General features: G+C 62.7%; 2 protein-coding genes across 2 annotated transcripts; both read left to right on the forward strand.

The window, feature by feature from the left end:
- USF1 (upstream transcription factor 1) lies at window positions 1-16628 on the forward strand. Its single transcript, XM_058860417.1, has 11 exons — window positions 1-98; window positions 3265-3333; window positions 3777-3826; window positions 5131-5249; window positions 6116-6217; window positions 9439-9628; window positions 10426-10513; window positions 12605-12663; window positions 13763-13857; window positions 13948-14076; window positions 16488-16628. Exons 1-11 carry the CDS (start codon window positions 40-42, stop codon window positions 16575-16577), a joined length of 1050 nt encoding a protein of 349 aa, XP_058716400.1. The 5' UTR covers window positions 1-39; the 3' UTR covers window positions 16578-16628.
- LOC131590379 (uncharacterized) lies at window positions 814-2933 on the forward strand. The gene is made up of 2 exons (XM_058860409.1): window positions 814-1425; window positions 1480-2933. The coding sequence occupies exons 1-2, from the start codon at window positions 1121-1123 to the stop codon at window positions 2288-2290; spliced, it is 1116 nt and encodes a 371-aa protein (XP_058716392.1). The 5' UTR covers window positions 814-1120; the 3' UTR covers window positions 2291-2933.
- Window positions 16629-16957: the final 329 nt, after the last annotated feature.

Below are 16957 nucleotides of genomic sequence, written 5' to 3' on the forward strand. Positions count from 1 at the left end.
CGCCCGCGGCCAAGATGGCGGCGCGGCGGCGCCGTGCGCATGTGCGGGGCCCATGGCGAGACAAGGGGCCGAAGGCGCGCAGGGCCCGAGGCCGAGAGGTACCGGGGGCGGCCCGGGGGGGCCCCGCGGGGCGAACCTCGCCGGGAACGGGACACCGCGACCCCGCGACGGCCCCGGCCGTGGGGAAGGAGCGGCCGCGCCCGCCGGGCCCGCGGGGTGGGGCGGGGGGGGGGAGGGGGGGGCGGAGAGGGTGACCCCCCCTCAGGCGCGCGCAGCGGGTTGTCACTGTCACCCCTCGGTGGTGTCCCCTCCCCCCGCCGTGTGTCGGTGTCAACCCCTCCCCTCCCCCCACTTTGTCACCGTTTCGGGTCTCGCCGCCCTGCCCCCCCCCCCCCCCCGCTGTGGCAGTGTCGCCCACGCTGTGCCCCCCCTCCCTCCTCCCCATTTTGTCACCCCTTTTGTGTCCCCTCCCCTCTCCTGGCGCCCCCCGCCCCGTGGCGGTGTCCCCGTTCTGTCGCTGTCACCTCTTTGGTGTCCACCCCTCACTTTGTCACCCTCCCTCCTTCCGTGTCCGCCCCCGGGTCTGTCACCCCCCCCTTGGTGTCACCCCCGCTCCGTTACTGTCACCCCCCCTTGGTGTCACCCCCCTTTGTGTGTTCCCACTCTGTCACCCCCTTCCTGCCCCCCCAGCTCTGGCACTGTCACCGCCCCTCCAGTTTTGTCACCCTCCCTTCCTGTACCCCCCCCCCCCGCCTTGTGTCGCTCCCCTGGCTCTGTCACTGTCACCCCCCCCTCACGCGTGTCCCCCCGGTCGCTGTCACACCCCTTGGTGTCCCCCCCTTCTCTGTCACCCCAATAAATGTCCCTCCACTGTGTCACTGTCTGTCCTCACTCTGTCCCCACCCCTCATTCATGTCCCCAAATCTGTCACCCCCCCTCAGTGACCCCCAGCTTGTCATCTCCTCCAGTGTCCCCCCCCCCATTTCCCTCATCCTGGGGGAGGTGACAAGGGACAACCCCCAGGGAGGGGGGACACGGTGTCACTGCCACTGCTCGGGGTGTCCCCGGCCCAGGTGACACTGGGGACACTCACTGAGGGTGTCCCCACTGGGGGGAGGTTATGGCCAGCTTGGGGACCCCAGAGTGTCACCCTGGGCCAGCTGGTGGGTTTGGGGACAAATTGTTTGGGTTTGGGGACAAATTGTTTGGGTCTGGGGACATGTCACCTGGGATGGAGTGGGGAAGTGGGGGGACGCCTGGAAATGTCACAGGTGTCCCTTGGCCAGTGGTCAGTTGTGGTGGCCGGTGGCTGGTCACAGTGGCCAGTGTCCCATCACGGTGGCTGTTTGTGGTGGCCGGTGTCCCTTGTGGTGGCCAGTGGCCCATGCTGGTGGTCTGGTCAGGGTGGCCGGTGTCCCCTCCAGTGTCCCATCCCAGTGTCCCCATCCCAGTGTCCCCATCCCTGTGTCCCCCTCCCAGTGTCCCCATCCCGGTGTCCCATCCCAGTGTCCCCTCCAGTGTCCCTTCCCGGTGTCCCCTCCCAGTGTCCCTTCCCGGTGTCCTATCCTGGTGTCCCCTCCTGGTGTCCCCTCCTGGTGTCCCCTCCTGGTGTCCCATCCCGGTGTCCCATCCCAGTGTCCCATCCTGGTGTCCCCTCCCAGTGTCCCATCCTGGTGTCCCATCCCAGTGTCCCCATCCCAGTGTCCCATCCCGGTGTCCCATCCCAGTGTCCCATCCTGGTGTCCCCTCCCAGTGTCCCATCCTGGTGTCCCATCCCAGTGTCCCCATCCCAGTGTCCCATCCTGGTGTCCCCTCCTGGTGTCCCCTCCTGGTGTCCCATCCTGGTGTCCCCTGTGTCCCTGTCCCCATCCCCATGTCCCTGTTCCCATCCCTGGGTCTCTGTCCCCATGTCCCTGTCCCCCTGTGTGTCTTTATCCCTGTATCCCTGTGTCCCCATGTCCCTGACCCTGATGTCCCCATATCCCAGTGTCCCCAACCCCATTGTGCCCGTGTCCCGGTGTCCCTGTACCCCCATGTCCCTGACCCCAGTGTCCCCAGCCCCATTGTGCCTGTGTCCCGGTGTCCCTGTACCCCCATGTCCCTTGTCCCCATGTCCCTGACCCCAGTGTCCCTATACCCTGGTGTCCCTGTATCCCGGTGTCCGTGTGTCCCTGTGTCCTGTTGTCCCCATGTCCTGCTGCCCCTGTGTGCTGGTGTCCCTGTGTGTCTCCCAACGTCCCTGACCCTGCTGTCCCTCATCCCCATGTCCCCTGTGTCCCTTTGTCCCTAACCCCATTGTCTGCAGTGTCCCCATGTCCTGCTGTCCCCGTGTCCTGGTGTCCCTGACCCCGCTGTGTTGCTGTCCCCGTGGCCTCATGTCCCCCTGTCCCTGACCCTGCTGTCCCCATGTCCCCCTGTCCCTCTGTCCCCATGTCCCCATGTCCCTGACCCTGCTGTGTTGCTGTCCCCATGTCCCTGACCTTGCTGTCCCTCTGTCCCCCTGTCCCCCTGTCCCCATGTCCCTGACCCTGCTGTCCCTCTGTCCCCCTGTCCCTCTGTCCCCATGTCCCCATGTCCCTGACCCTGCTGTCCCCCTGTCCCTCTGCCCACATGTCCTGGTGTCCCTGACCTCGCTGTGTTGCTGTCCCCATGTCCCTGACCCCACTGTCCCTCTGTCCCTGTGTCCTCATCTCCCCATGTCCCTGACCCTGCTGTTCCTGTGTTCCCCTGTCCTTCTGTCCCCCTATCCCTCTGTCCCCATATCCCTGACCCGCTGTCCCCCTGTCCCCCTGTCCCTCTGTCCCTGTGTCCCCATGTCCCTGACCCCGTTGTCCCCCTGTCCCTCTGTCCCCCTGTCCCTCTGTCCTCATGTCCCTGTGTCCCTCTGTCCCTGTGCCCTCATGTCCCCATGTCCCTGACCCCGCTGTCCCCCTGTCCCCATGTCCCCCTGTCCCTCTGTCCCCCTGTCCCTCTGTCCCTCTGTCCCTGTGTCCCCATGTCCCTGACCCCGTTGTCCCCCTGTCCCTCTGTCCCTGTGTCCCCATGTCCCTGACCCCATTGTCCCCCTGTCCCTCTGTCCTCATGTCCCTGTGTCCCTCTGTCCTCGTGCCCTCATGTCCCCGTGTCCCTGACCCGCTGTCCCCCTGTCCCTCTGTCCCCATGTCCCCATATCCCTGACCCCCTGTCCCCCTGTCCCCATGTCCCCATGTCCCTCTGTCCCCATGTCCCCATGTCCCCGTGTCCCTGACCCCGCTGTCCCCACAGGGCTCTGAAAGCCGTGAGGCTCCTCCGCTCCCGCCCCGCTGATGCCCGAGGGAGCCGAGCCATGAAGGGGTGAGTGGGACCCCAAAACTCACCTGGGACCCCCAAAATCCAACCTGGCATCCCCAAAACTCACCTGGGACCCCAAAATCTACTCTGGGACCCCCAAAATCCAACCTGGCATCCCCAAAACTCACCTGGGACCCCAAAATCTGCTCTGGGACCCCTCAAAATGACCCAGGACCCTCCAAAAGTGACCAGAGACCCCCCCCTAAAATGGCCCCAGACCCCCAAAGCCACCCTAGGACACCCCAAATCCAATCTGGAACTCCCAAAATGGCTCCAGGACCCCTTAAACTGCCCCAGGACCCCTTAAACTGCCCCAGGACCCCCCAAAAGTGCCCCATGGGTGGGATACACGAGGGGTGGGTGATTTGGGAGGGTCCTTCATTTGGGGTTCGGGGGGTTTGGGGGTTCAGGGACCCCCCCTCACTTTGGGGTCCCGCCACCCTCAGGCAGCAAAAAGCAGCCGAGACGGAGGAGGGGACAGTGCAGATCCAGGAAGGTGAGGGGGGACCCTGAAATGGGGGTTTGGGGGGGATTTGGGGAGGTTTTGGGGTCTTTGGGGGAGTTTTGGGGGGGCTGTGATGGGATTATGGGGTTTTTTTTGAGGGTTTTGTGGTTTATGGGGGGGTTCAGGGGGGGTTTGGGGTATGTGGGGTGCTATGGGGTCTGTGGGGTGTTATGGGGGGGTTCAGGGGGGGTTTGGGGTATGTGGGGTGCTATGGGGTTTGTGGGGTGTTATGGGGGGGTTCAGGGGGGGGTTGGGGTATGTGGGGTGCTATGGGGGGGTTCTGGGGGGGTTTGGGGTCTGTGGGGTGCTGTGGGGTCTGTGGGGTGTTATGGGGGGGTTCTGGGGGGGTTTGGGGGGGCTGGGGGGTGTTTGGAGAATGTGGGGGGCCTATGAAGGGGTTGGGGGGAGGGGAATGCCCCCCTGCTGTGCTGCCCCCTCCCCACTTCAGAATGCTCCCTCCCCCCCAATTTGGGGCACCCCCTCCCCACTTTTAGTTCTCCCCAATTTGAGGTGCCCCCTTCCCAATTTTGGGGTGCTCCACCCCCCCAGTTCGAGGTGTTCCCCCCAGTTTGGGGTGCTCCCCCCAGTTTGGGATGCTCCCCCCAGTTTGGGGTGTTCCCCCCCCAGTTTGGGGTGCTCCCCCCAGTTTGGGGTGCTCCCCTCCCCCAGTTTGGGGTGCTCCCCTCCCCCAGTTTGGGGTACTCCACCCCCCAGTTTGGGTGATCCCCTCCCCCAGTTTGGGGTGCTCCCCCCAGTTTGGGGTGCTCCCCCCAGTTTGGGGTGCTCCACCCCCCCAGTTTGGGGTGCTCCCCCCCCAGTTTGGGGTGCTCCCCTCCCCCAGTTTGGGGTGCTCCCCCCCCAGTTTGGGGTGCTCCCCTCCCCCAGTTTGGGGTGCTCCACCCCCCAGTTTGGGGTGCTCCACCCCCCCAGTTCGGGGTGCTCCCCCCAGTTTGGAGAGCTCCCCCCCCAGTTTGGGGTGCTCCCCCCAGTTTGGAGAGCTCCCCCCCCAGTTTGGGGTGTTTCCCCCAGTTTGGGGTGCTCCACCCCCCCAGTTTGGGGTGCTCCCCCCAGTTCGAGGTGTTCCCCCAGTTTGGGGTGTTCCCCCCAGTTTGGGGTGCTCCTCCCCCCAGTTTGGAGAGCTCCCCCCCCAGTTTGGGGTGCTCCCTCCAGTTTGGGGTGCTCCCCTCCCCCAGTTTGGGGTGCTCCCCTCCCCCAGTTTGGGGTGCTCCCCTCCCCCAGTTTGGGGTGTTCCTCCCCCATTTTTGGGTGCCCCTCCCCACTCTGGCTGTCCCCAGGCTCGGTGGCCACCGGGGAGGACCCCACGAGCGTGGCCATCGCCAGCATCCAATCGGCCGCCACCTTCCCCGACCCCGGCGTCAAGTATGTGTTCAGGACCGAGGGCGGCGGCACACAGGTACCACACCTGGGGACACCTGGGGACACCTGGGGGCAGCTGGGGACACCTGGGCACACCTGGGGACACCTGGGCACACCTGGGATACAGCTGGAGTATACCTGGGCACACCTGGAGACACCTGGGGACACCTGGGCACACCTGGAGTACACCTGGGGACACCTGGAGTACACCTGGGGATACACCTGGAGACACCTGGGATACACCTGGGGACACCTGGGATACACCTGGGGACACCTGGGATACACCTGGAGTACACCTGGAGTACACCTGGGTACACCTGGGATACATCTGGAGGGCATCTGGGAACACCTGGGTACACCTGGACACACCTGGGATATACCTGGACACACCTGGATACACCTGGACACACCTGGGATACACCTGGACACACCTGGGATACACCTGGGATGCACCTGGATACACCTGGGGAGGCTTGGATATACTTGGGGAGGAACCTGGGTACACCTGTGATGCACCTGGATACAGGTGGGGATATCTGGGTATGCCTGGGGCCACCTGAACACACCTGAGATACACCTGGGGTGACCTTGGGGGGCTTTGGTTCCACCCAAGAGCAGGTGTGGCACACCTGGGGACACCTGTGGGACACTGTGGGGTGGCACACCTGTGGCAGGTGATGTTCCAGGTGGTGACACCAGGGCATTCAGGGGACACTGGGAATGGGTTTGGGGTCTGTGTCTCACCTGTCCCACCTGTCCCAGGTGAGGTTCTGGGTGATCCAGGTGGTGGCACTGAGGGGTTTGGGGTCTCTGTCCCACCTGTCCCAGGTGAGGTTCTGGGTGATCCAGGTGGTGGCACTGAGGGGTTTGGGGTCTGTATCTCACCTGTCCCACCTGTCCCAGGTGATGTACCGGGTGATCCAGGTGGCTGACGGGCAGCTGGACGCGCAGACCGAGGGCACCAGCGCCATCAGCGGCTACCCAGCCACCCAGTCCATGACACAGGTGTGTCACCTGGCCACGCCCACTGCCACACCCCCTGTCCCCATCCCACCTGTGCCACACCCAGTCCATGTGACAGGTGTGGCACCTGGCCACGCCCACTGCCACACCCCCCTTTGTCACCTCTGCCACACCCAGTCCATGACACAGGTGTGGCACCTGGCCACGCCCACTGCCACGCCCCCTGTGTCACCTGTGCCCCACCCAGTCCATGTGACAGGTGTGGCACCTGGCCACGCCCATGCCACCACCCTGCGCCTCACCTGTGCCCCACCCAGTCCAGGTGTGGCACCTGGCCACGCCCATGCCACCACCCTGTGCCTCACCTGTGCCACACCCAGTCCAGGTGTGGCACAGGGTCACACCCCCCTGTTCCCCTGTCTCACCTGTGCCCCCTGTTCCTCACCTGTGTCACTTGTGCCCCGCCCAGGTGGTGACCCAGGTGTGTCACGGGGCCACACACGGTCCCTCACCTGTGCTTCACCTGTCCCACCTGTGTCCTGTGTCTCACCTGTGCCTCACCTGTGCCTCACCTGTCCCGTCTGTGTCCTGTGTCTCATCTGTGCCTCACCTGTACCTCACCTGGGCCTCACCTGTCCCACCTGTGTCCTGTGTCTCCCCTGCCTCACCTGTGTCTCACCTGTGCCTCACCTGTCCCGTCTGTGTCCTGTGTCTCCCCTGCCTCACCTGTACCTCACCTGTGCCTCACCTGTCCCACCTGTGTCCTGTGTCTCACCTGTGCCTCACCTGCTTCACCTGTACCTCACATGTGCCTCACTTGTCTCACCTGTGTCCCACCTGTGTCCCACATGTCTCACCTGTGCCTCACCTGTCCCTCATCTGTCTCACCTGTGCCTCACCTGTGCTTCACCCATGCCTCACGTGTCTCACCTGTCCCCATTGTGTCCCACCTGTGTCCCTCACCTGTCCCCCCATGTCTCACCTGTCCCCCTGGTGTCTCACCTGTCCCCCCATGTCTCACCTGTCCCCCCATGTCTCACCTGTCCCCGGTGTCTCACCTGTCCCCCCCTGGTGTCCCCCCTGGTGTCTCACCTGTCCCTGGTGTCCCCCCATGTCCCCCCCATGTCTCACCTGTCCCTGGTGTCTCACCTGTCCCTGGTGTCTCACCTGTCCCCCCCGTGTCTCACCTGTCCCCGGTGTCTCACCTGTCCCTGGTGTCCCCCATGTCCCCCCGGTGTCTCACCTGTCCCCGGTGTCTCACCTGTCCCCCCATGTCTGACCTGTCCCTGGTGTCTCACCTGTCCCCCGTGTCTCACCTGTCCCCGGTGTCTCACCTGTCCCTGGTGTCTCACCTGTCCCCCCTGGTGTCCCCCCTGGTGTCTCACCTGTCCCCGGTGTCTCACCTGTCCCCCCCCATGTCTCACCTGTCCCCCGTGTCTCACCTGTCCCCGGTGTCCCCCCTGTCCCCGGTGTCTCACCTGTCCCCGGTGTCTCACCTGTCCCCGGTGTCTCACCTGTCCCCCGTGTCTCACCTGTCCCCGGTGTCTCACCTGTCCCTGGTGTCTCACCTGTCCCCGGTGTCTCACCTGTCCCCGGTGTCTCACCTGTCCCCCCCATATCTCACCTGTCCCCGGTGTCTCACCTGTCCCCCCATGTCCCCCCGGTGTCTCACCTGTCCCTGGTGTCTCACCTGTCCCCCGTGTCTCACCTGTCCCCGGTGTCCCCCCTGTCCCCGGTGTCCCCCCTGTCCCCTATGTCTCACCTGTCCCCCCCCATGTCCCCCCTGGTGTCTCACCTGTCCCCAGTGTCCCCCCTGTCCCCGGTGTCTCACCTGTCCCTGGTGTCTCACCTGTCCCCGGTGTCTCACCTGTCCCCCCCATGTCTCACCTGTCCCCGGTGTCTCACCTGTCCCCGGTGTCCCCCCTGTCCCCGGTGTCTCACCTGTCCCCCATGTCTCACCTGTCCCCGGTGTCTCACCTGTCCCCCATGTCTCACCTGTCCCCGGTGTCTCACCTGTCCCCCATGTCTCACCTGTCCCCGGTGTCTCACCTGTCCCCGGTGTCTCACCTGTCCCCCCATGTCTCACCTGTCCCTGGTGTCTCACCTGTCCCCCGTGTCTCACCTGTCCCCGGTGTCTCACCTGTCCCCGGTGTCTCACCTGTCCCCCTGGTGTCTCACCTGTCCCCGGTGTCTCACCTGTCCCTGGTGTCTCACCTGTCCCTGGTGTCTCACCTGTCCCCCGGTGTCCCCCCTGTCCCTGGTGTCTCACCTGTCCCTGGTGTCTCACCTGTCCCCGGTGTCCCACCTGTCCCCCCATGTCTCACCTGTCCCCCCCCATGTCTCACCTGTCCCTGGTGTCTCACCTGTCCCTGGTGTCTCACCTGTCCCCCCATGTCCCCCCGGTGTCTCACCTGTCCCCGGTGTCTCACCTGTCCCTGGTGTCTCACCTGTCCCCGGTGTCCCCCCTGTCCCCCATGTCTCACCTGTCCGCGGTGTCTCACCTGTCCCCGGTGTCCCCCCTGTCCCTGGTGTCTCACCTGTCCCCCCCGTGTCTCACCTGTCCCCCATGTCTCACCTGTCCCCCGTGTCTCACCTGTCCCCCCCGTGTCTCACCTGTCCCCCATGTCTCACCTGTCCCCGGTGTCTCACCTGTCCCCGGTGTCTCACCTGTCCCTGGTGTCCCCCCTGTCCCCGGTGTCCCCCCTGTCCCCGGTGTCTCACCTGTCCCCGGTGTCTCACCTGTCCCCGGTGTCCCCCCTGTCCCCCCGTGTCCCCCTGTCCCCCGTGTCTCACCTGTCCCCGGTGTCCCCCCCTGTCCCCAGTGTCTCACCTGTCCCCGGTGTCTCACCTGTCCCCCCCGTGTCTCACCTGTCCTCGGTGTCTCACCTGTCCCGGTGTCTCACTTGTCCCCGGTGTCTCACCTGTCCCCGGTGTCTCACCTGTCCCTGGTGTCTCACCTGTCCCCCCCCATGTCTCACCTGTCCCCCCATGTCTCACCTGTCCCCCATGTCTCACCTGTCCCCGGTGTCCCCCCTGTCCCCCATGTCTCACCTGTCCGCGGTGTCTCACCTGTCCCCGGTGTCTCACCTGTCCCCGGTGTCCCCCCTGTCCCCCATGTCTCACCTGTCCGCGGTGTCTCACCTGTCCCCGGTGTCTCACCTGTCCCCGGTGTCCCCCCTGTCCCCCATGTCTCACCTGTCCCCGGTGTCCCCCCTGTCCCCGGTGTCTCACCTGTCCGCGGTGTCTCACCTGTCCCCGCGCAGGCGGTGATCCAGGGCGCGTTCACGAGCGAGGACGCGGTGGATTCGGAGGCGGCGCCCAGCGAGACGCACTACACCTACTTCCCTGCCGCGGGCGTGGCCGACGGCGCCGCCGCCACCGCCGCCACCGCCGCCACCGCCGTGGTCACCACGCAGAGCTCCGAGGCGCTGCTGGGCCAGCCCACGCCCACAGGTGAGCCGTGGTGGCACCTGGGTGAGGTTTGGGGTCACCTGGATGGGTTTGGGGTCATCTGGATAGGGTTTGGTATCACCTGGTTGGGTTTGGGGTCACCTGGACAAAGTTTGGGGTCCCCTGGGTGGCTTTGGGGTCACCTGGGTGGGCTTGTGGTCACCTGGAAAGGGTTTGATGTCATCTGAGTGGGTTTGGTATCACCTGGTTGGGTTTGGGGTCATCTGGAAAGGGTTTGGGGTCACCTGGTTGGCTTTGGGGTCACCTGGGTGGGCTTGTGGTCACCTGGAGAGGGTTTGGTGTCATCTGGGTGGGTTTGGGGTCACCTGGAAAGGGTTTGGGATCATCCGGTTGGGTTTGGGTTCACCTGGGTGGGTTTGGGGTCACCTGGTTGGGTTTGGGTCACCTGGATGGGGTTTGGGGTCATCTGGGTGGGGTTTGGGGTCACCTGGTTGTGTTTGGGGTCACCTGGACGGGGTTTGGGGTCACTGGGTGGGTTTGGGGTCACCTGGTTGGGTTTGGGGTCATCTGGTGTGGGTTTGGTATCACCTGGGTTGGGTTGGGACTCACCTGGACAGGATTTGGGCTCACCAGAGTTGGGTTAGGGTCATGTGGATGCATTTGGGGTCTCACCTGTGGGGTTTGGGGTCTCACCTGTGGGGTTTTGGGTCTCACCTGTGGGGTTTGGGGTCTCACCTGTGGGGTTTTGGGTCTCTCCTGTGGGGGTTTTGGGTCTCACCTGTGGGGTTTGGGGTCTCACCTGTGGGTTTGGGGTCTCACCTGTGGCTCTGGTCTCTCAGGGCAGTTTTTCGTGATGATGTCACCACAGGAGGTGCTCCCGGGGGGAGCCCAGCGCTCCATCGCCCCCCGCGCCCACCCCTACTCCCCGTGAGTACCTGGGGACACCTGGATACACCTGGGGGCACCTGGGGGTACCTGGGATACACCTGGGAGTACCTGAGGGCACCTGGGATACACCTGGGATACACCTGGGATACACCTGGGATACACCTGGGATACACCTGGCGGCACCTGGGATACACCTGAGGGTACCTGGGATACACCTGGGGGTACTGGGATACACCTGGGGGAACCTGGGGGTACCTGGGATACACCTCGGGGTACCTGGATACACCTGGGGGCACCTGGATACACCTGGGATACACCTGGGATACACCTGGGGGTACCTGGGATACACCTGGGGGTACCTGGATACACCTGGGATACACCTGGGATACACCTGGGGGTACCTGGGATACACCTGGGGGCACCTGGATACACCTGGGGCATACCAGAGGTACACTCAGACATACCTGTACCCACCTGTACCCACCTGTACCCACCTGTACCCACCTGTACCCACCTGTTCTCACCTGTACCCACCTGTACCCACCTGTACCCACCTGTTCCCACCTGTACCCACCTGTGCACACCTGTACCCACCTGTTCTCACCTGTACCCACCTGTACCCACCTGTACCCACCTGTTCTCACCTGTACCCACCTGTACCCACCTGTTCTCACCTGTACCCACCTGTACCCTCCTGTTCTCACCTGTACCCACCTGTTCCCACCTGTACCCACCTGTACCCACCTGTTCTCACCTGTTCTCACCTGTTCTCACCTGTTCCCACCTGTACCCACCTGTTCTCACCTGTTCCCACCTGTACCCACCTGTTCCCACCTGTCCTCACCTGTCCTCACCTGTTCTCACCTGTTCTCACCTGTTCCCACCTGTACCCACCTGTACCCACCTGTACCCACCTGTTCTCACCTGTTCTCACCTGTACCCACCTGTACCCACCTGTACCCACCTGTACCCACCTGTTCTCACCTGTTCTCACCTGTTCTCACCTGTTCCCACCTGTACCCTCCTGTTCTCCCCTGTTCTCACCTGTACCCACCTGTTCTCACCTGTTCTCACCTGTTCCCACCTGTACCCTCCTGTTCTCCCCTGTTCCCACCTGTACCCACCTGTTCCCACCTGTTCTCACCTGTTCCCACCTGTACCCACCTGTACCCACCTGTTCTCACCTGTACCCACCTGTACCCACCTGTACCCACCTGTCCTCACCTGTTCCCACCTGTCCTCACCTGTTCTCACCTGTACCCACCTGTACTCACCTGTTCCCACCTGTACCCTCCTGTTCTCACCTGTTCTCACCTGTACCCACCTGTGCCCACCTGTACCCTCCTGTTCTCACCTGTACCCACCTGTACCCACCTGTACCCTCCTGTTCTCACCTGTACCCACCTGTTCTCACCTGTCCTCACCTGTTCCCACCTGTTCCCACCTGTTCTCACCTGTTCTCACCTGTCCTCACCTGTTCTCACCTGTTCTCACCTGTCCTCACCTGTTCTCACCTGTTCTCACCTGTCCTCACCTGTTCTCACCTTTCTCACCTGTTCTCACCTGTACCCACCTGTTCTCACCTGTCCTCACCTGTTCTCACCTGTTCTCACCTGTCCTCACCTGTTCCCACCTGTACTCACCTGTACTCACCTGTACTCACCTGTTCTCACCTGTCCTCACCTGTTCTCACCTGTTCTCACCTGTTCTCACCTGTCCTCACCTGTTCTCACCTGTTCTCACCTGTTCCCACCTGTTCTCACCTGTCCTCACCTTTTCTCACCTGTCCTCACCTGTTCTCACCTGTTCTCACCTGTTCTCACTGTTCTCACCTGTTCTCACCTGTCCTCACCTGTTCTCACCTGTTCTCACCTGTACCCACCTGTTCTCACCTGTTCTCACCTGTCCTCACCTGTCCTCACCTGTTCCCACCTGTACCCACCTGTCCCCACCTGTTCCCACCTGTTCTCACCTGTTCTCACCTGTTCTCACCTGTTCCCACCTGTTCTCACCTGTCCTCACCTGTTCCCACCTGTCCCCACCTGTCCCCACCTGTTCCCACCTGTTCTCACCTGTTCTCACCTGTTCTCACCTGTTCTCACCTGTTCTCACCTGTTCCCCTCCCTGCAGGAAGTCGGAGGCTCCCCGAGCCACGCGGGACGAGAAGCGCCGGGCACAGCACAATGAAGGTACCGGGGCTGATCCCGATCCCGATCCGGGCTCATCCCAATCCCCCAATTCCCTCATTCCCAATGGGAATTCTCCTTCCCATCCCCCATTCCCAATCCCCCATTCCCATGGGAATTCCCAATCCCCCATTCCCATGGGAATTCCCAATCCCCCATTCCCATGGGAATTCCCAATCCCAATCCCCCATTCCCAATCCCCCATTTCCATGGGAATTCCCGTTCCCAATCCCCCATTCCCACTGGGAAATCCCAATCCCAATCCCCCTTTCCCATTGGGAACTCCCATCCCCATTCCTACGGGAATTCCCAATCCCAATCCTCCATTCCCACTGGGAATTCCCATTCCCAATCCCCCATTCCCACTGGGAAATCCCAATCCCAATCCCCCAATCCCACTGGGAATTCCCAATTCCCCATTCCCATGGGAATTCCCATTCCCAATCCCCCATTCCCAATCCCCCATTCCCACTGGGAATTCCCATTCCCAATCCCCCATTCCCACTGGGAATTCCCAATCCCAATCCCCCATTCCCACTGGGAATTCCCAATCCCCCATTCCCACGGGAATTCCCATTCCCAATCCCCCATTCCCACGGGAATTCCCGTTCCCAATCCCCCATTCCCATGGGAATTCCCATTCCCAGTCCCCCATTTCCATGGGAATTTCCGTTCCCAATCCCCCATTCCCACTGGGAATTCCCAATTCCCCATTCCCATGGGAATTCCCATTCCCAATTCCCCATTCCCAATCCCCCATTCCCATGGGAATTCCCATTCCCAATCCCCCATTCCCACGGGAATTCTCATTCCCATTCCCACGGGAATTCCCATCCCCATTCCCATGGGAATTCCCATTCCCAATCCCCCATTCCCACGGGAATTCCCATCCCCATTCCCACGGGAATTCCCATTCCCAATCCCCCATTCCCAATCCCCCATTCCCATCCCCATTCCCACGGGAATTCCCATTCTCAATCCCCCATTCCCAATCCCCCATTCCCATGGGAATTCCCATTCCCAATTCCCCATTCCCACGGGAATTCCCATTCTCAATCCCCCATTCCCAATCCCCCATTCCCATGGGAATTCCCATTCCCAGTGGAGCGCCGGCGCCGGGACAAGATCAACAACTGGATCGTGCAGCTCTCCAAGATCATCCCCGACTGCTCCATGGAAAACACCAAATCCGGACAGGTCCCAGCCCTCCCCTCCCCCCCAGTCATGGATTTGGGATTTCGGGATCCCCGAATTCCCGAGCTGACCCCGGAACCCCGGAATTCCCAGAGCAAGGGCGGGATCCTGTCCAAGGCCTGCGATTACATCCAGGAGCTGCGGCAGAGCAACCTGCGGCTGAGCGAGGAGCTGCAGGGCCTGGACCAGCTGCAGATGGACAACGAGGTCCTGCGCCAGCAGGTGGGACTGGGAACACTGGGAGCACTGGGAGCACTGGGAATGGGGCTGGGATGGGACTGGGAGCGGACTGGGAGCACTGGGAATGGGACTGGGAGCACTGGGATGGGACTGGGATGGGACTGGGAGCACTGGGATGGGACTGGGAGCACTGGGATGGGACTGGGATGGGACTGGGAGCACTGGGATGGGACTGGGAGCACTGGGATGGGTTTGGGATCGATGGGATTGGGGCTGGACCAGCTGCAGATGGACAATGAGGTCCTGCGCCAGCAGGTGGGACTGGGAGCACTGGGAGCACTGGGAATGGGACTGGGATGGGACTGGGAGCACTGGGAGCACTGGGAATGGGACTGGGATGGGATTGGGATCATTGGAATGGGACTGGGATGGGATTGGGATCATTGGGATGGGACTGGGGACACTGGGATGGGACTGGACCAGCTGCAGATGGACAACGAGGTCCTGCGCCAGCAGGTGGGACTGGGAGCAACTGGGAGCAACTGGGAATGGGGCTGGGATGGGGCTGGGATCATTGGGATCACTGGGGTGGGACTGGGATCATTGAGATGGGACTGGGGACACTGGGATGGGACTGGACCAGCTGAAGATGGACAACGAGGTCCTGCGCCAGCAGGTGGGACTGGGAGCACTGGGAATGGGACTGGGATGGGGCTGGGAGCACTGGGATGGGACTGGGGACACTGGGATGGGACTGGGATTGATGGGATTGGGCCTGGACCAGCTGCAGATGGACAACGAGGTCCTGCGCCAGCAGGTGGGACTGGGAGCAACTGGGAGCACTGGGAATGGGACTGGGAGCACTGGGAGCACTGGGAATGGGGCTGGGAATGGGACTGGGATGGGATTGGGATCATTGGGATCACTGGGATGGGGCTGGGATCATTGGGATGGGATTGGGGTCATTGGGATGGGATTGGGATTGATGGGATGGGGCTGGACCAGCTGCAGATGGACAACGAGGTCCTGCACCAGCAGGTGAGACTGGGAGCATTGGGAGCACTGGGAGCACTGGGAATGGGACTGGGATGGGATTGGGATCATTGGGATGGGATTGGGGTCATTGGGATGGGACTGGGATCATTGGGATGGGATTGGGGACACTGGGATGGGACTGGGGACACTGGGATGGGACTGGGGACACTGGGATGGGACTGGGAGCACTGGGATGGGACTGGGATGGGACTGGGAGCACTGGGATGGGACTGGGGACACTGGGATGGGACTGGGAGCACTGGGATGGGACTGGGAGCACTGGGATGGGACTGGGAGCACTGGGATGGGACTGGGATGGGACTGGAGCCTCGGCTGGCTCCACGGACAATGAGGTAGCAGGTGGGGAACTGGGAGTTACTGGGAGCACTGGGGAGGGATTTGGGGTCACTGGGCGGGTATTTTGGGGTCCTGGGGGATATTTTGGGATCCCTGGGGGTGTCTGACCCCCCCAAACCCCCCCGGGACCCCCCCAAACCCCCCCAGGACCCCCCAAATTGAGGCAGAGGGGCTGAGGAACAAGAACCTGTTGCTGTGGTTTTGGGTTACTGGGAGCACTGGGCTGTACTGGGAGCATACTGGGGAGGTGTTTTGGGGTCCTGGAGGATATTTTGGGGTGTCTGACCCCCCAAACCCCCCTGGGACCCCCCCAAACCCCTCTGGGACCCCCCCAAATTCAGATGGAGGAGCTGAGGAACAAGAACCTCAGTTACTGAGGGTTACTGGGAGCACTGGGCTGTACTGGGAGCATACTGGGGAGGTGTTTTGGGGTCCTGGAGGATATTTTGGGGTGTCTGACTCCCCAAACCCCCCTGGGACCCCCCAAGCCCCCCTGGGACCCCCCAAACCCCCCCGGGACCCCCCCCAAATTCAGATGGAGGAGCTGAGGAACAAGAACCTGTTGCTGTGGTTTTGGGTTACTGGGAGCACTGGGCTGTACTGGGAGCGTACTGGGGAGGTGTTTTGGGGTCCTGGAGGATATTTTGGGGTGTCTGACCCCCCAAAACCCCCCTGGGACCCCCCAAACCCCTCTGGGACCCCCCCAAACCCCTCTGGGACCCCCCAAATTCAGATGGAGGAGCTGAGGAACAAGAACCTCAGTTACTGAGGGTTACTGGGAGCACTGGGCTGTACTGGGAGCGTACTGGGGAGGTGTTTTGGGGTCCTGGAGGATATTTTGGGGTGTCTGAACCCCTCAAACCCCCCCGGGACCCCCCAAACCCCCCTGGGACCCCCCAAATTCAGATGGAGGAGCTGAGGAACAAGAACCTCAGTTACTGAGGGTTACTGGGAGCACTGGGCTGTACTGGGAGCATACTGGGGAGGTGTTTTGGGGTCCTGGAGGATATTTTGGGGTGTCTGACCCCCCAAAACCCCCCCGGGACCCCCCCCAAATTCAGGTGGAGGAGCTGAAGAACAAGAACCTGCTGCTGCGGGCGCAGCTGCGCCAGCACGGGCTGGAGATCGTCATCAAAAACGACACCCACTGACCCCCAAACCCCCCCGGGACCCCCAAAAACCCCCCCCAAATCCACCCCCCGCACCCCAACCCCCCCCGGGACCCTTAACCCTCCCCAGGGACCCCCAAAACCCCCCCAAATTCACCCCCGCACCCCAAAATCCCACCCTGGAATCTCCCCCTCCCCCCCCCGCACTCGGTTCTGCCCCTCCCCCACCCAATCATGACCGTGTGGCCCCTCCCCCACCCCCTCCCGCGTGGTCTCGGGGGGCTCCGAGACCCCCCCTTCACCCCAAAAATTCCCAAAATCCCCCAAATTCACCCCAAAATCCCTTCAAATGTTCCCCTCCCCCCCCCCCAAAATTCACCCCCCACGCTCTCGGCCCGGTGGGCCCCTCCCCCACCCCACCC

Source organism: Poecile atricapillus, chromosome 33 (assembly GCF_030490865.1).
Source record: "Poecile atricapillus isolate bPoeAtr1 chromosome 33, bPoeAtr1.hap1, whole genome shotgun sequence".
Classification (NCBI taxonomy): Eukaryota; Metazoa; Chordata; class Aves; order Passeriformes; family Paridae; genus Poecile; species Poecile atricapillus.